The sequence below is a fragment of the Aulonocara stuartgranti genome (assembly GCF_965226115.1).
Source record: "Aulonocara stuartgranti genome assembly, chromosome: 13".
Lineage (NCBI taxonomy): Eukaryota > Metazoa > Chordata > Actinopteri > Cichliformes > Cichlidae > Aulonocara > Aulonocara stuartgranti.
Window position 1 is genome coordinate 19001979 of NC_138949.1, and position 19507 is coordinate 19021485.

A 19507-nucleotide genomic window follows, 5' to 3' on the forward strand; every position below is an offset into this window, starting at 1 on the left:
TTGATACATTGTTATATGAAGTGTGTTAAGAAACAGACATTTTCGTGTCATTAAAAGGAGCTTAAAACAAGAAAACGGGGATGCTGTGATTAGCGATGCTCTGATATTTAGACCTACCCTGTTCTGTCTGCTTGATCCTCTTGCGACTAGTGCTCACTCCATTATCCCCCTTTCAGTGGTGTGTTTGTCATGATTGATAATACTGTTCCTTCTGTGGCAGCAAGTATGAAAGATGAAAATCCAGATGAGGACGAGAGCGGGGTTAGAAATGGGGAAGGAAAGAGGGTGGAGGGAGGGCCAATTATTTTATTGTTTAACCCACTCAAGGTAGAAGCCCATCAATCTGAAAGCCCTTGATCAAATGACTCGTGTTCAGCCTTTATAAAAGTTTAATTGGTTTATGTAATTAACACTGACATATGTGTGATGCATCTTAGAAAGAAAAATTACTTGGGTGGATGTTAACCGTGTGCCTGAAGTGACAGGATTGAGGAAAGTTCTCTGATTATAAAATTGAGTTCACAGCACAAACACAAGAACTAATAGGGTTGCTATATATGTGCTATATATGTTTATTTGATTACATCTATTTGTTTTTAATGATCTTTTTTAAATCCTCTGTATGAACAGATATTTTAGGTCGCTACCTAGGTACCTTTGGGTGCAGCAAGTTGCCTCTGTGCGGAGAAGCGTCACCTGACACCGAGGGGGCGTGCCGAGCAGCTGCTCTTGTCCTCGGATCTGTGTCACCTTCATTGATACCTGTCCCACTTGCACCTCTCGGCGATGACAGTAAAGCCAAAGAACAGTGCAGTCTAAGGTAAAGGCACTTTATAGAAATAAAAGGCAGGTGACATTTTAACCCTGTATATTTTTGTTCCGTGTTGCGCTTGAGCAGTATCAGGGACGAGCGGAGATTATGAGGATTTATTTTGGTGAGGGATTAGAGGTCCGAAAGTGGAACAGTCGCAGAATGAAATATAAAATGTTTTGATACTGATGCCTGCGATGTTGAGTGAAGGAAACAAAAAAGATCATGCAGGAAAAAGGTGAGGAAGAATGTAGCAGTCGGTCACATACTGCTCACTTAGTGGAGCGTCATACGGGCTGTTCGCGTTTTGCAGCTGCACACGTTCTACGCAGAAACGGACTGTTCCTTCAGGCTGATCTTAAAACTCAGTGCAAACTGTTAAAGCCACCCTGTGTTGCAAACACAGTCCCTTTAGGTGTGATTTGCGCTTTTCCCAAACACAGATGAGTATCACTCTAGCTGGGATTTTTACAAAAATGTCCCATTCCGTTTGCGGTAAAAAAAAAAAAATCATCTCTGTTCACATTCCTGCGTGGTATGTCTGTCTTAACCTTTAGTGTTAACCTTAGGGTTTGTTTTTTTTGGGGGTTTTTTTTTTTAGATGAGTCAGTTTCGGGTATTAGCTGGTGTGCTGAAAGGTGGAGGGAGCCCCTTCCTTCGATGGCGTGCAGGAGGGCTGACCTGGCGCTGCTGGGCTCATCCAAAGAGAGGCTGCTCCTCTAGGACTGATCCTCTTCCAGCAGTGGTCAGCAACTCCAGCTATGTGGAGGAGATGTATTTGGCATGGCTGGATGACCATAAAAACGTCCACGAGGTAACAATGTGTAGCATAAACTGCATCTTAAGTTACACAGAAAAAGGTCGGTTGAATATACCTTTCCATAAATGAAAATTTAAAGAGAAAACTATGACACCTAGAGAATTTCTGCAGAAGTTACTCAAATTGCAAGCTGGTGCCAGTGCTGGTCCTGAAATACAGCTGAATATCCCTGACCTTACTAAGGTTTTTCTTGTTAAATTATGTTATTCTTAGTTCAGCTGCCTGGGGCATCTGATGTAGTTGCGTTGTCCTGGATTCTCATCCAGCTTTTCCCTATTCTGTCACCCGTGTCCAAGCATTCACTAGTCACTGAATAATCATGTTACATATACCAGCGTTCCTTTGATGGATCTGTCTGTCTCTCTGCTGTAGTCTTGGGACAGTTTCTTCCGTAACATCCAGGCCTCCGGTCCATCTGGCGAGGCGGATGAGAGACGGCCCTCTGCTCTGCTGCAGGGCCGAGTGTTGTCCCACTCACTAGACGTGGCAGAGAAAGTGGTGGAGGACCACCTGGCTGTGCACACCCTCATTAGAGCTTACCAGGTAGGCCACACTCACCTGGCACAGCTGTGAGGATAACTAACACACACACACACACACACACACACACACACACACACACACACACACACACACACACACACACACACACACACACACACACACAGATAGATATACAGACATTTAATTTTGATGTGATGCTGATTTATGATATAATTAAGTCACATCTCATAGCTATCCATTTAAATCTTAAGGCAGTGTCTGTGTATGGAATTAAGATGTCATCCATCTCGAGCTGCAACTGACTATTTGCATCTCTGACGAGTATGTGAAAAATACATCAAACAGACTCCGCTTGGACTTGGAGAAGCAGATGCAATTGGCAAAGAAAGCTGTTTGTGCGTGTCCTTGTATTAAAAGGAATATACAACTTGTTTGTCACTGCACGAGGTTATGCAAATTGCAAGATTAACTCCAACCTACTTACCCTGACTGCTTTTTGAAAATGGAAAAATCAAAGAGACTACTCAAACAAAGCAGGTGGTAACATTTCCACTCGCCCTCTAATTAATTCAAGGAACTATCCAAGGGATTTATTAAATTCAGTCTTTTGGCAAAGGCGTCATTTTTATTCCCAGCTTGTTGCAGTCCTGGTGGAAATGTTTATGTCTGCGTGTGTACACAGACATAAAAGCTCTCCCAGGAGTATCTTTTCTCTGAAAGGTTGACCTATAACTGAGTGTTAGCTTATTCTCCAGCTGTTCATACTCAGTTTGATGATGGAAACCAAATTGCTTATTATTTTTTTCTGCCTGTCAGATTCTCTCATTTAGTTTTTTTAAATCTAATTCTCTATCTTTTCTTCACCCCCACTGCACATTTCCATCTGTCTCTCTGTTTAGATCCGTGGTCACCATGTTGCTCAGTTAGACCCTTTAGGAATCCTGGATGCTGACCTCGACTCTTTCGTTCCGTCCGACCTGATCACCACTATTGATAAATTAGGTGAGATGCTTTCTTTTAGTCATTTGAGTCATGTCTGATTTAGGCTTTGAAGAGGAAGTTGTATGGGACTCCTTGTTTTAGACCCCGTCTGATGGAATATATATGGATTTAACCCTGAGGCTGTATATATGCTGATGAGTATCCTACTATAGAAATCTTCCCTTGTATTTAACTCTAAAGATGCTTCCCATGTTTTAGGATTTCAGTCTCAAAAGCTTAATCTTGCCTTGCTTATGGTGACAAGATTGTATTTGTCTGTTTCTTGGACCGTATTTCAACATTTTTGTATTTTTTACAGTAGATACATGTACAGCTTCACTTACATTAAAGATCAAGGGTTATATAACTGATCACACTGATGAGTGGATGTGGTTTTTCAGTACAAAGCACCTATCAAGTCTGTATACTGGTTGGTCAGCCTGATGCTGTCATTAATCTCAGGCTGAGCTCTTGTCATTCTCCATTTCATTTAGCGAACTGAGGGTCGGAGGATGTGGGATGGCCACAGAAAGCGATCGAAGTCTACAGGAATAGATAGTAAGGAGGAGAGAGAGTGAGTGAGAGGGAGGAAAAGAGAGACGTTGTTTCTGTTGGCTGGTGTTATCAGTGATCAGTGAGAGTCATGACATAGCATCGCATTATGTATGATCACCAGGGCTATAGTTCCCTAATGAAAGCTAATGACAGCCTCCATGGCCCCTTATTTGGTCAGCTGATTGTACACAAGTCTATTCTTGGCCCCCTTTGTCTTTGCTGTGTTCCTAATATGATTTGCACCTGTCTCCTCTTATGTTTGCCAGTAATCTTGAGCTTGACCAGCCCTCTCAGGTGGGTTTTGTTACCACAGAACCTTATTGTACCTGTATGTGGGGGCACTACATCCATGGGCCCTTCTACATTACTATCTATAAATTAATAGTGTATTATTGTTTATTTTCTAATCAATTTTTTTGGAAGTCTTTGCCATCAAACCAATCATCTCAGATGAAACTTCTGAAGTTTGTCAGTTAATTCTTAGCAAGCCATGCTGGAGGGGGCTCTGCAATCTCATTTAGACCAGCTAATCATTATTTTCATTAGTAATTAATCATTTGCTTATTATATTTTGATAGATCAATTAATCATTTCATTTATAAAATGTGAAAAATGGGCACTACAATTCCCCATAGGCTGATAGGATGTCTTTAGATTGCTTGTTTTGACTGACTAGCAGTCCTAAACCCAAGCATATTTAATTAGCATTAGCATGACTTAGATACAATTAGAAAATCATTACTAATGCATTAATGTGCTTGAATGGTTGATAATTGGATTTAACAATAAATGATTGTATAGTTTTTCAGTTTGTTTTAATTGTTGAATAATTCATTACCATGACTACGTCATAAGCTGTAATATATACACCTAACTGAGATATGCGCCACATACCTTCTTGCTCAGTCGTTCCATCTAACATCCTTTGTTTGCCTCTTTTCAATCACAGTTACAATATTTTAGAGGAGTAGTAGTTTCTTCCTTTAATGTATCAACCATTGTTGCAATTACTTTTTTCAATCACGGTGGAGATCCTGTTCCCCTTCACCTTAACCCGTTGAAACTTCTGCCCTGAACTGAAACCAGTGCCTGTCTTGCTTCTTTTAATGACTACACCAGCTGAGTAGTGATACATTGAGATGTAAGATAAACATTCACCTGAAAAGACAGAGATTATAAAAGGAGGTGAAAAAAATACACAGGAATAGGGTAAGCCTTTCTGTGTGAAGTTTGCATCTTCTCCCCATGTATGTGTGGGTTTTCTCTGGGCACTCCTGCATGAATGTTTTTCTGTCTCTATGTGTTAGCCCTGCAACAGATTATAAATCTGTCCAGGGTGTACCCAGAGTTTTGCCATGTAACGATTGGGATAATAGGCTTCAGTACCCCCAAAGCCCCCCCCACCCTGAATTGGATAGGCGGAAAACAGATGGATGGATGGTTTTTTGGTCTTTACCTTACTCACACCGTGAGACACAAAACCTTTGGGTGTTGCACATCCAGCATAAAAATCTGCCAAATAATACATGCAGAGCTACCTGCTGTGGCAACCCCTTGTGAATAAGTGATAGCTGAAAGTAGCTCACATTGCTCACACAAGATCATCTTTTCTGTTTCTTTCTTTGTCTTCTGAGTTGTTTATGTATTTACAGCTTTCACATATGTACATGCAACTTCACACACACATATACATTCAATCTTTAACTTTAGTATAAGAGTACCTTGTAAATATTAAAACTTAAATATTGTCATTTTTTTTCACATTTAAAAACAAAGAAAAAAAGACTGTTTTTTTTTTTAATTCAACTAGTCTCACCACAGCAACAAGATAAATTTATGGAATCAGACACTTTAAATATGTATTTGTATAGTTTTTTTTGGGTCGCTTTACTACGATTTCTTCTTACATAATATTAAAAAATTGGGAGGACTTTAATTCTTCCAATAAACTGAAAATTGATCTGAAAATTGATCAATACTCAATTGCCAGGTCATTGATTATTCCTTTCTTAATCCCTGTTGAAAACCATTATAGGGTATAGGCCTTTGTCTGCAGTGACGTGGGACACAAATTGTAATAGATTCATTTGATCAAATGAAACCAACTTAAATCTTAATTTTGGGTGGAAAGTATTTTGTTTAAGCTTGGAGTATGCGCTCAAAGTGAGTCAGTAAATTATATCTTGTGCCTTTCTTAAGAGTCTTAATTAGATATTTGTTTCATGTGGTTTTGTTTTAGGTTTATATGGTCTTGATGAGTCTGACTTGGATAGAAGTTTCCAGCTGCCCCACACCACCTTCATCGGTGGACAAGAGACTACCCTTCCACTTAGAGAAATCATACGCAGACTAGAGGTATTTGTACATACGTGTCTCCGATGAACAGGAGAAGCTGTCGTGCTGTTTCCTTTCTGTGCATTTCTTTTACTTTGCAACTTTTTGCTTTCAGGCATCCTACTGCAGTCACATAGGGGTTGAATTTATGTTCATTAATAATGTGAACCAGTGTCAGTGGATTCGTCAGAAGTTCGAGACTCCGGGAATCATGCAGTTCACTAGTGCTGAGAAGAGAACCCTGCTAGCGCGCCTGATCAGATCCACACGGTCAGCAGTGAATAAACAAATTCACACTGTGGTGACAGCGCAATACCTCACCTTTAGTTATAGCTCGCAACACTGACTCACATAACATAAACAAAATAGGAAGTTAACACACCCTATTCTTCATGTGAGCTCATTTTTATCCTTAATAAATTAGCTCATAAGTCACTGCAGGGTCCTTAAAATGATCTCGCTAGGGTGAATATATGTCTTATTGTATCCTTGCTTGTTTTATTCTGTTGTCACTGTCCTGTTCTGATGACACACACACACACACACACACACACACACACACACACACACACACACACACACACACGTAGTGAGATGCATTTTCTAAATGCTTGAGTACAAGGTGTTTAAGGCATCATAGTATTATTCTAAAAATAAATTACTGTAATGGAGCATATGCTATCATCAGTCAGAACCAGTATATTTTGTATAACCAGCTGTTCACAGCTACCTGTTAGTAGCACAAGCATCTGTGGTCCATATATGGGATCTGTTAAGATCTGTTATTGTGTCTAGGTTTGAGGACTTCCTGGCGAGAAAGTGGTCATCGGAGAAACGTTTTGGTTTGGAAGGCTGCGAAGTTCTCATTCCTGCTCTTAAAACCATCATTGACAAGTCAAGCGCAGCAGGGATCGACAGCGTAATCATGGGGATGCCACATCGGTAATGTGCATTTCCTATTTCTTACATCAGTCTTTTTTAAAGTCTTTTCCTTCTGTTTATATATATTTATAAACTGTACTTTCAGGGGTCGACTGAACGTCTTGGCTAATGTGATCCGTAAGGACCTGGATCAGATCTTTTGTCAGTTTGACCCCAAATTAGAGGCTGCTGATGAGGTGATATGTGGAAAACTCTCAGAGAAAATAAGTCTGGACTTACAGCTGATGCTTTATTCAGTCTCCATTTTTTATGCATGTAGGGTTCGGGTGATGTCAAATACCACCTGGGGATGTACCACGAGAGGATTAACCGTGAGACTGACAAGAACATCACGCTGTCACTCGTGGCAAACCCCTCGCACCTCGAGGCAGTGGATCCAGTGGTTCAGGGAAAGACCAAAGCAGAGCAGTTCTACAGAGGAGACACTCAAGGAAAGAAGGTAACCCTTATTGTACCGGATACAGCATTGTGCGACAGTGTTCAGCCACCCTTTATTTCTTCATACTAGTAAACCCCTGTGCTATGTGTGGGTCTTCATTTGAGACATAGAGCCCGTGAGTGACATCTCTACAGTATATACAAATATTTTATACAAATCCCACAGTCTCAATTATATTTGTATATTTAAACATTCAATACCCCCACATAGCACAGAGGTTTATTAGTATAAAGAAATGCGCGTAGCTCAAGACTTTTGCACAATACTTTTACTGTCTAAAAAAATGATAGCAAAATGCTTCCTTTAAGCCTATAATGTGATTTTTAAGGTGATGTCTATTTTGATGCACGGCGATGCTGCTTTTGCGGGACAAGGAGTTGTTTATGAGACGTTCCATTTGAGTGAACTCCCCTCTTATACCACAAATGGTACAATCCATGTGGTGGTCAACAACCAGGTATTGGAACTTTGGCATCACTTAAGTACAATCCCACTTATTAAAAAATATCTGGAAAATAATTTGTCTGTCTCCTGTTGTCTGTGTGTTAAATTGTATTACATAAAATGAAGCAAAATTAGTGTACCAATTTTGGCATGTGGTTGTTGTCAGATTGGCTTCACTACAGATCCTCGAGTGGCCCGCTCATCTCCTTACCCCACTGACGTGGCTCGGGTTGTCAATGCGCCCATCTTCCATGTGAATGCGGACGATCCCGAGGCTGTCATGTATGTGTGCCGCGTAGCTGCAGAGTGGAGGGCCACATTCAACAAGGATGTCGTCATTGACCTGGTCAGCCGCAGCAGAGTCTAAATAGATTAACAGCTTCTTACGTATGTGTAGCAGTTTTATTTTTAAAGTGTCTGTTTTTGCAGGTTTGTTACAGACGTTTTGGCCATAATGAAATGGATGAGCCCATGTTCACCCAGCCGCTGATGTACAAACAGATCCATCGGCAGGAGCATGTGCTGAAAAAGTACTCTGAAAAACTCATTGCTGAGGGAGTGGTGACACTGCAGGAATTTGAGGTTTGTGATCTAGTAGTGTTTTCTCTTGTTAAATATACTGTATATTGCTGCTGCTACTGTATGCAGTTTTATTTGGTATATCACCATCTGCTGGGCTATGTGCATTAAATCACACTTAGATATTACCCTAGCCTTCAACTAAATATGTTATGCTAGCACAGCTGTATTTGAGTTTCAATTTACTGCCTCACTTCAGTCATCTAGCCTCACAATCCCTCACATAGAGTATATATTGCCCAGTGAAGTTAAAGTATGCGGTTCTGTCGCCATTCAGTGCAATTGCAGAGGTTTTTCATCCACAACAGAAACTTTGACCATAACATCCATTCTGATTTTTTTTTTTTATATCACATGGCAGAGTAATACTACAGCTCCTTCCTTCTGGCTTTTGATGGACACTGCTTTCTGTTGTGAGGCCTGCTATTTGGACTCACACTCCATTTATAATATATAGCAAAGGCACGAATGCTTCTGGAGACTTTTCCCCTCTATCTCTCTATATTACTGCTGCACACTGTTTAGGCTAGTCAGCTGAAGGTCTGTGATTAAAGCACACTTTAGTTAGCATTAGGGAAATTGTAGCATTTATTATTACAAAATGTATTTGCAGGAAGAAGTTGCAAAATATGACAAAATATGTGAGGAGGCATACACCAGCTCTAAAGATGAAAAGATCTTACACATTCGGCACTGGCTCGACTCCCCTTGGCCAGGTAAATTATCCACTTAGAAACAAAAAGTGAGTTAACCATGAAAATTATAGTTAGTTTTTAAGTTAATGTTTTATTTACTGTTTTTGTGAGTAATTTCTGTTTCCCCGATGGAGTGATTGTGTTGCTTTCTGCAGATTTTTTCACAGCGCAGGGAGAGCCCAAGAGCATGAGCTGCCTCCCTACAGGACTGGACGAGGAGGTTCTGCAGCACATTGGGCAGATAGCCAGCTCAGTGCCTCTGGAAGGTTTTAACATCCACCCTGGTGAGTCTGGTTGCTTTATGCCAGAGAACAAAGCAGTGAGACAGAGGATCAGTCATAGTAGTGGTGGTAGCAGTAACATTGATATACTGTGGAATATATATGCACAGTGACAGGGCCAAGTTTTGAAACCTCTGTAAGCCACTGTGCCATGTCCTGCATGGTTGAGGTAAACCTAGTAAAGCAATTGCTTTTCAAATTGTTGTTAATAGACAAAACAAAGAACCAGTGATACAGTTTAATGGTAAAAAAAAATCAGCTTGTTTTTGTACTGTTTATTTAAATTAATAAAGGGATTTAAATAATTTGTAAAGCCTTACACCCTGTTGTTATTTACATTTTACAAAGTATTGGAGATTTTGGAAAGGTGGTCATAAACACTTGTGAGTGTAATGTTTTTAAATTACACAAATCTACATAACACATCCTTTCCAAAATTCAGAACTGGAAAGCTCATGTAACAAAAAAGCTAAAGAATTATTGAGACTGTAACATTTTTAAAAAAATTCTATTTACAGCACAGTCCATCCATTTAATACCATTCATATTTGTTTTATCCAAGTTAGTGGCTGGCAGGCCGGAGCCTCTTTTACCTGCCATAAGGTGAGAGCCGACATATGCTATAGACACGTCGCCAGTCTGTTGTAGGGCTAACACAAAAAAGAAACATTTACACCTGTGGCCAACTTAAGAATCTCCAATGGATTGTGCGATTAACATGTAAACCCCACACAAAAAAGCCCCAGTTAGCCTCAAATTCCGGACCTTTCTGCTGCGAGGTGACAGTGTTAACCATCACACCGCTCTTCCATCCACACAACACAATATTTTTAGTCATATGTGTCTTTTGCCTGTGTGTTTGTGTGTTCGGTTCTACAGGTGTGTCCCGTATCCTGCGTGGTCGAGCTGACCTAGTGAAGAGTCGTCAGATGGACTGGGCTCTAGGAGAGTACATAGCCTTTGGCTCCCTCCTGAAAGATGGCATACATGTACGACTGAGCGGGCAAGATGTTGAACGAGGAACCTTTAGGTGAGCCTGTGAGGAGTCACTCCCAGAAAGTTGATTCTATTTATCTGAATGTAGCATTTTCAGTGGGAGGAAAAACACGTGCTGAAAAAGTACTTTGAAAAACTCACTGCTGAGGGAGTGACTGAAAATGCTACATCAGGATGAACAGAATGAACTTTCTGGGATTTCCTTACCTGGTTGATTGAGCATGCATTATCAAGATGTAAAAAGTCACTGTCTGAATTTTTTAAATTGTCACATTTGTCTTGGGAGGAGCTCACCATGCTGCAAAGGTCTGTTACAGAGCTCTGCGCAATTGTGCAAAAGACGTTTAGGTATATTAACTTTTGCTATATAGATTTTTGTAGATGGGTAGTCCTCATAAACACAACTGTCCTCTAACTAAATTAGCTTGCATGCTTAATTAAGAAGAATAAGGAGCACCGTTCATTATTTTGAACGTCTTCATTTTTTAGATATAGTTCTTGAATTGTTAAAGTGTACTACATATCTTTAAAGATCCATCATATTTCATTGTCAACATTTCTAAGTAGTGTTAAAGGGTAAATGGCACTCTCTGACAGATAGTAAATTAAGTAAGCAGGGGTGTGGGAAGAGTGGCATAGCGAGTTTGCCAGACAAAAGACGTCAGTGCAGTCTCCTGGGAACGCTGAAGCCCACATGGTGTTGTCATGGTATAGAGGGAACGAGTGACACATGAACAAAACCAGCCTCCCTTGCTCTGTGCCTGTCTCGTCTGTCCCCTATCATTTCTCTACCAGCTCATCTTCACTGACACTCCCCATCTCAGTTTACAGCGACATACATCACGCTAACTAACCAGAGGCTACAGGGCTTTTTCTTTTTGCTTCGCATTTACCAATGACATCTATGTCTCCCACCCCGATGTCCCCTTCAGCAATGCAATTCACCTAGTTGGGAAAAAATTACCCCAGTCAAATGTTGGATCCACTCTTAGCTATGTATCACCTGTTAATCCCCGATCAGTTTTTTGTATTTGCTCTCCTACCTGTAATTTACCTCACAGCTTTTTTCTTCCTCTTACCTACACTGTTTTTTTTTTTTTTTTTTTATCCCCCACTAGTCTGGTTCCTTTCATAGTGTTTAGGAGCTGAGCATATTGGCATGTTACAGTTGAGTGGGCCTGCTTGCGTTTCTGTGATGTACGTAACAGCGTGGACTAATAGATTCAGTCGTTGTGTTTGGATAGGTTGCATGCGCTTCAGCGTGCGCCCCTTTCCCTGACTAATGGGGCCCCCTGGCAGAGGAACTGTGTGTGTTTTTGTGAGTGTGTGTGAAAATAAAGTGAATAAATGTAGGCATGCTGTTTATGAGGCAATTAAGAGAGAGCTCTCTTAAAAGTTTTTTTTCCCTTTGTGGATTGGGTGCAAACAAATTGTGAAAAATGAAATGTGAAATTATGTGTGCTACCTTAATTAATACAATAGATGCTGTTGTTATTTCATAAGCATATTTCTTGAAGAGAAAATGTATCTTCTCCAAATGTAGATTAAGGATCAAGCAAGACAATTATGCAGTACATTTGGAGCCCTCATTAGCCCATAATTATGGACAATACTATGTAAAAGATTACTATCATGATAATCTAGTCTTCATGGAGGAACTATATTGCATTCGGCACAATGATTTGGGTTATTTCCTGCAGTTATTCTGCCTTAATATTACATAACATCCATCACTGTGTGTGTGTGTGTGTGTGTGTGTGTGTGTGTGTGTGTGTGTGTGTGTGTGTGTGTGTGTAGATGTCATGAAAGTGATCTTAAAGGGGTCTAAGTGACTGTCTGAGCGTGCTGGATTTGAAGGATGATTCCTTAGTGGGACTGAGCGGACTGGCAAAACTTGTTAAGATTTGGGTCTTTGCTCACATCCACTCTTGTTGAGCTTCATACTGACAGAAGATCGCTAGAGAGGAAAGTGCCTTTATGAGCTAGGAACACAGGCTTCAATGCTTGCAGTGCATCTCCTGGATTAAAGACCTTTGAACATTTCCTTGGAAGAGTGCTGTTTTCACCACAATCACTAAAGACAGCATAAACTTACTGGCACTACCTGCTATTAGCAGTTGGGCTCCCTTGAACCTCTTTTGGTCTTCAGAACAGCCTTAATTCTTCATGTTATAGGTTCAACAGAGTGCTGGAAATATTCCTTGCAGATTTTGAGCCATATTGACATGATGGAGTCACACATTTACTGCAGATCTGGTCACCGTGGAGTAATTCTCAGTTGGTTCTAAGGACCCTTAAAGTGTGCCCCCCAAAAATATCCCCCACACCATTACACCACCATCAGCAACAGCCTGAACTGTTGATACAAGGCAGGGTGGAACCATGCTTCTTTATGCCAGTTTCTGACCCTGCCATCCAAATGTTACAGTAGAAATTATAACTCATCAGACCCAGCAACATTTTTCCAGTCTTCTATTGTCCAGTGTTGGTGAGTCCGTGTAGGAGAGAACCTCAGTTTCCTGTTCTTAGCTGGCGGGAGTGCCACTTGGTGTGTTCTTCTGCTGCTGTATGTGTTTTGAATTCAGAGATGCTCTTCTGCATACCATAGATTGTACCAAGTGGTTATTTGATAAGTTGCCCTTATCTCCCTATCAGCTTGAAGGAGCCTGGCCATCCTCCTCTGACCTCTGGCATCAACAAGACGTTTTCACCCTTAGAACGTCTTTTCCTCTCACTGGACTTTCTCTCTTTTCTATCATTTTCTGTAAAACCAAGGGGTGATTTGTGGGAAAATCCCAGCAGATCAGCGTCGATTTGAAATACTCAGATTAACCTATCTGGCACCGAAAACCCTGTTCAAGGTCATTTAAATCACATTTCTATATGTTCTTGCAAATTGTCATTTAATTTTCATTCTTCCTTTTGTAGATACTAAACAAGTTAATAATTTTGCTTTACAGGTAAAAGCAATATTAATCACCAATTAAAAATATATGTTACTATTACTTTTAAAAAAAAAAATATGGGCCTCTTAAATTGATGCATTAATTTTAGCAGTGTGAGATACTCAGTTAGAAAAAACATTGTTTCATTAATTTATTATTTAAATGTAAATGTTTTTATGTTTCACACAGAAGTGCCTAACTCGGTACAGCAGTGGTGTTTTTAGTCAAGCTGGCGGCATGGATCTGTTTTCTGTATTTATTTACTTTTTTGTTAGTCTCTCACTCCCTTTGGTCCTGAGTAAAAATCCCCATAACTGCTAAATGGGTGACTTTTCCTTATAATTAATAATGTTAGCATGCTAAACTAAGGGAAACAAGGTGAACACTGTAATGCTATCATTCTAAAAACTAGCCCAGCTTGTTAGCATGTTGATTTAAGTCTTTAACTGAAAGCACAGCTGGTGAATGGACTGCTTCAGAGGGTGTCTTCTAATCTTGTTTTCTGTTTGAGTCCTTACCGTCCTGGCTCAGTTTCACATCTTCTGTTTTGTAGTCACCGTCATCATGTTCTACATGACCAAGAGGTTGACAAACGTATCTGTGTTCCCATGAACCACCTGTGGGAGAACCAGGCATCTTACACTGTCTGCAACAGCTCCTTATCAGAGTATGGAGTTGTAGGTAAGACTAGACTAAGCAGCTGAATATCATGCTGAGGATATTTGGTTGTTCTGAATAATCATGTCTATGACTTCAGGTTTTGAGCTTGGCTTTGCCATGGCTAACCCAAATGCTTTGATCCTCTGGGAGGCCCAGTTTGGAGACTTTCACAATACAGCCCAGTGTATCATTGACCAGTTTATTAGCTCAGGACAGGCCAAGTGGGTTCGCAATAATGGCATTGTCCTACTGCTGCCACATGGAATGGAAGGAATGGTGAGATCATGTTAGAATTTGGACACTGCTGGGTTATTTGTCACAATTCATCATGTATTTTGTGCGTATTTATTGTTTGTCTTGATTTGTCCTTAGGGTCCAGAGCATTCATCAGCTCGGCCTGAACGCTTCCTGCAAATGACCAAAGATGATCCAGATCACATCCCTGTATGTTCACATGCAGTAGGAGTGGTTTCCTCTTCTTAATGCCATGATTTATTTCAGATCATTTCTAGTCTATCATTTATTTCTCTGAACATTGCACTGCGATTAGCATTCTTTACCTTCCTGCTTTACTGGCTGTGCTGACATCATAGCTACTTAGGTGATTGCTTAAGTGATGATTGCCCATTTCTGTAGAGTTGAAAAGTCTCTTCATCATGGCCTCTAAGTGTTGGTATTCAGCAGCAGTTCAGGTCCTCAGTGACCAGTTGCTGCGAGGGAACATAAAAGAGGGAACATAGCGGAGGCTGTATCAGCAGAAGCTTACCAGATTCATCTTCAGATGGGGTTATTGATTGAACTATTAGTGAGGATTAACATTCACTGTCCTCTGTGTACTGTACTCGTGTGTGTGTGTGTGTGTGTGTGTGTGTGTGTGTGTGTGTGTGTGTATGCAGGGGAGAGATACAGTGCACTCACACAATTATGTGCTCTATCTTCTGCCCACTTATGAGAAGTGGCATTGTCGCCAGAAGATAGAACTACAATTTCTTTTTTCAAAGTCATTACCTTTAGAGTTAATATCATTTATTTAACTTCCATGAAGGAATTCACCGGAGACTTTGATGTCCAGCAGCTGTATGAATGTAACTGGATTGTGGTCAACTGCTCCACTCCTGCTAACTACTGTCACGTGCTCAGGCGACAGATTTTGCTGCCATTCAGAAAACCGGTAAAGTGTGACATCACCATTACTACAGTATGGTTTCTTTATGTCTCACTTAGGTTGCTTTTGTGCTTGTCATATAGTACTTTAAATAAAAAAAAAAAAGATCAGATCAGAGCTTTCAAATCACACATCACGTATAAACCACTTTTTTCTCTGACGATAAATCGAGAGCACACCTGATATTTCCTGCAGAATATTTTGTTTTTTTTGGGTCATTTTTGTTACACGACTGAAATCAAAATCGTAGTTGGGAAAGTGTGAGATGTGATGTTTCTATTATAAGAGGCTCAGTTTGACGATATTCATAATTCGGTCTATATGTTCCTGCACTTAAAAAAAAGAAAGTAGAATTAGCTCAGCTCTAAAGTTTCAAAGTGTAAAGCATTTGTCTTTTCTTTTTTCTATATGCTCTTTTTTGTCTCACAGTTTTCAGGCACAGTGAATGTCTTAACTGATCCCCTGTTGTACATAAATGCGATGCTTTGCGAAGCGTGAGAAAATTAGTTCCAGAGCAAATTAGGGAGGAAGCCTACAGGGGATAATATTGTTGGTTTTTTATGGAAAAACTTCGAAGTTCTGGACTTGGTCGACCGAGCACAAAGGGTTTTGTTTATTTGATTGTTAAAGAATTGTTTTGTTTTCCCAGTGCTGATGTTGCGTGCTATATGTTGGTAATAAATTAGCGTGAAAAAAGAGATAAAAACTTTTTTCCTCTGGAGTTTTTTCAGCGCACACAATGAAGATACAGCTGACAGGATAAATCTGTTGTTTGTCAGTGACGGAAACTTTTTCCCTTTTCTTCTCCCCTTCAAACAGCTGATCATTTTCACTCCTAAATCTCTGCTCAGGCATCCGGACGCAAGGTCAGGTTTTGATGACCTTGCCAAAGGTAGAGCTTTACCTTTAAGCGTGACATAACTTTTAATGTTTTATGTGTGTATTTATTTGCATTTATTACTAATGTTCAATATGCATTATGTTTGCAGGCACTAAATTTAAGAGACTGATTCCTGATGAGGGCCCTGCAAGTCAAAGCCCAGGCCAAGTAAAGAGGGTTATCTTCTGTGCAGGCAAAGTCTACTATGAACTAGCTAAGGAGAGGAAGCAGCAAAATTTGGACAGAGATGTTGCCATAATCAGGCTTGAACAGGTTTTTAGTTCTTCTTCTCTGATTTTAAAATGAGACTGACACTGTGTGGTCATTTCTTCATCGGTCATTTTTTGGTCTCCAACTCTCAGATCTCTCCTTTCCCGTTTGACCTGGTCAGTGAAGAGGTGGAGAAATACGGCAACGCTGAGCTCATCTGGTGTCAGGAGGAGCACAAGAACATGGGTTACTATGATTATGTCCGACCACGCTTCCTCACAGTGGTTGCCAACAAGAAACCCATTTGGTAAGAATGTTTATTTATCATCTCACTTCTAGTTAGAGAACTAGCCAAAGCATTTGAGCTCTTGTTGCAGGTGATAAACCTTACGTGTTTGTTTCAGGTATGTGGGACGAGATCCTGCGGCTGCACCGGCGACAGGAAACAAATCTACTCACCTCAATGAGCTGAGGAAGTTTATGGACACTGCTTTCAACATGAGCTCCTTCCAAGACTGAAACTTGTAAAGGAGAAGGTCATTTCATTGTTTTGATGTGGCTTAGTCTTAGGTTGAGGGTCATTAAAAACCTATCTCTACACAATTGTTTAAGAATAAAAAGTTCCTTATGAACATTAAGCATAAGCACTAAGCCACAGAATGGTCAATCCTGCATCTTCTGTTGTGTGGTAGAGTGTAGTACACCAGTATTGTTCACACAGCCACGCAGAACTGTGACAATCATTATTGGAGTGGTTTCACTACTTCAAATATTCTTTTGCTGTTATGCTGAATACTGCTAAATAACTATTTTGATATTTATTTTGATTGTAGCTATGAAACACACCCAAAACACCCCAGAGGTACACTTTAACAATAACTATGAATCGCATGTCACAGGTATGAAAACTGTGCTGAAACTTAACACATCAGTAGATTTTATAGCCTGTTATTGTTTGGCTACCTTAGCTGTTTGTGAAGGAGTGTGTATTTATTGTCACACATCACTTCACCAGGAGACATGAGCCAGCTGGCACAGAGACTTGCAGCCATGTTTTCTACTTAGGACATAAGGCTCAGCTTTTTCTTCTGAAGCGCTGGGACACGCACACACATAAACAAAGAACAGCCTTGGATGCTCAGAGAGCAATATTGATGCATGGTTGTCACATTAAAATCCCCAGATATCAAACACAAATGATATTAGAAAAGCTCCTTAAAATTATACTTCTTGTCTAGCTGCGCTGTAGTTTACCTTTCCAACGTAGAGCTGGGAGATTTAACCAGTAATGCAGAAACATAGTTTTGCATATTTAGTGATTTAAAAGAGGTTTATACATGACTGTTTAGTAAATAGGGAAAGAGCCACATATTCATGTGGGAGCTGAAATATGTGCTCAACATGATATAACTGCACCTACAGGGAATAATTTGAATATGCAATAAATATGTTTTAATAAATGAATGACCTGGCATACATACAACAGTTTGAACTGATGAGTAAAGTTACAGGTCATCTGTTAATCTATGATAGGTTGAAATAGGATTTTGCTCACTGACACAAATGATTTAATGATCCTGGAGCTATTTTGTAATTGTTTTCAGATTTTGTGTGTCCTTAATTTTCTATTAATTCCATAAATGTGTCTTTAAAAATATGTGGGCTGTCCTGTCATGTGAACCAAATATAGATGAACGCAATATCAAGCAGTGGCATGGAGGTTTTAATTAAAATGTAGGCTTTATCTCACTGAAACTCTGCCTATCTTAGTGATTGAAATTCTTATGCAAATCTGTAATTAAAGAAATTACAATGGAATTTCGATCGAAGCCACAAAATTCTAATGGATTATGGCCATAAGCCCAAAATGCACAGACTCATGCTTTCATATTCTGACCTTACCATTAGAAATTGAGACTCATAAGACCAGGCAACTTTTTCCAATCTTCTGTTTATCAATGTTGGTGAGCCCGTTTGAACTGTAGCCTCATTTTCCTGTTCCTAGCTGAAAAAAGTGGCACCTGGTACGTTCTTATGCAGCTGTAGCCCATCTACAGCTTTAATGCTTTAAATGTTGTGCATTCAGAGGCCCTTTTCTGCATACCTCAGTTGTAATGGCTGGTTATTCGAGTTAGAGTAATCTTCCTATCAAATCGAAGCAGGCTGGCCGTTCTCCTCAGACCTCTAGAATTGACAAAATATTTTCACCCAGATAAATATTAGTCACTGAATATTATGTCTTTTCCAGAGAATTCTCTGTAAATGTAAAGATAGTTGTGCAGGAAAATCTCACATAACAAGAAGTTAAACATGTGAACCTAATAAATTGACTGGTGTTTATAAATGAATCCATACAGTGGTGTAATTGCATAATATGTAGTTTTTAATTGCATTTTTTAAATATGGGTTTATTTTCAGTAAGCACTCTCCACTGCAGCAACAGCCTCTCTGCAAACAGGGTCCAGTTTTCCATCTCCGCCTTTGGGGGAAAAACAAAAACCAAAAGGTTTTCAGACTGAGTGACGTCATCACGACCTATCACTTTAAGTTGATTTGTAGCTCCACGTTAATCCCACAAACCTTACATGTATCCCAGTCAACCAAACTTACCAAACTCCAGATCCTTTATGTTACAGGTGAAAACGACCTCCCCGCTGACCACGAGCTCCACAATATTCCACTCGCGTGTTTCTTCCAAAACGCACAGGTGCCCGCGCGCTCTCAGAGCGGCTGCAGACATATTGGATCGGTCATTAAAACAAAACAAAAGTTTTATAACATGGACGAAGGCAGATGACAAGCATGACATGCATGAATCTCAATAAAGCTGGATATGAGACAGACCCTGGAGACCCTGGAGGCGGAAGGTCCTGTGTTGTATTACTCCGCTGGATTTATAAGGTCCGTAGCAAAGTGTGACCCGCGCATTTGCTGGCATTGTTTGTTGTGTGTCACCTGGGTAACTGATTCAATATGCATCGATTGCTGGCATGGTTAGCCTATGTGGGCAGATCAAAGAAAGAGAAGCAATCTATAACCATCGGTTTCTGCGCCACCGCAGACTCACTGCTGATCAGTGTTTATTACAAATGTTCACACCAAGACATACATACTTTTCAAAGAAATTAGCCCGTTATTGATCTGGGCTGATTTTTCTTTAGTTTTGCTTTTTGCTGCTGTCCTTCTCACTGCTGATATCAAGAGATATTACCTATAACCCAATCAGGTTGCACAGGTCAACACGTTCTCACTCCCAACTCCTCAAA

The 19507-nt window shown here is 40.2% G+C and overlaps 2 protein-coding genes across 3 annotated transcripts; one reads left to right on the plus strand and one right to left on the minus strand.

The window, feature by feature from the left end:
* Window positions 1–655: 655 nt before the first annotated feature.
* On the plus strand, window positions 656–18589 carry ogdhl (oxoglutarate dehydrogenase L). 2 transcript variants are annotated; one of them, XM_082556503.1, is made up of 23 exons: window positions 658–820; window positions 1413–1625; window positions 2004–2174; window positions 3035–3137; window positions 5911–6026; window positions 6121–6275; window positions 6801–6947; window positions 7033–7123; window positions 7207–7386; window positions 7715–7843; window positions 7997–8176; window positions 8260–8412; window positions 9023–9125; window positions 9260–9388; window positions 10265–10415; window positions 13880–14007; window positions 14084–14262; window positions 14359–14430; window positions 15032–15157; window positions 15971–16043; window positions 16141–16304; window positions 16394–16548; window positions 16646–18589. In XM_082556503.1, exons 2-23 carry the CDS (start codon window positions 1413–1415, stop codon window positions 16758–16760), a joined length of 3033 nt encoding a protein of 1010 aa, XP_082412629.1. In that variant the 5' UTR covers window positions 658–820; the 3' UTR covers window positions 16761–18589. The 2 variants fall into 2 exon arrangements, with proteins under 2 accessions (XP_082412630.1, XP_082412629.1); XM_082556504.1 differs by lacking the exon at window positions 15032–15157 and having other exon boundaries at window positions 656–820.
* cUnh10orf53 (chromosome Un C10orf53 homolog) lies at window positions 18581–19229 on the minus strand. The gene is made up of 3 exons (XM_082556507.1): window positions 19086–19229; window positions 18852–18971; window positions 18581–18720 (listed from the first exon to the last, which is right to left on the minus strand). The coding sequence occupies exons 1-3, from the start codon at window positions 19177–19179 to the stop codon at window positions 18656–18658; spliced, it is 279 nt and encodes a 92-aa protein (XP_082412633.1). The 5' UTR covers window positions 19180–19229; the 3' UTR covers window positions 18581–18655.
* Between the last annotated feature and the right edge of the window lie 278 nt (window positions 19230–19507).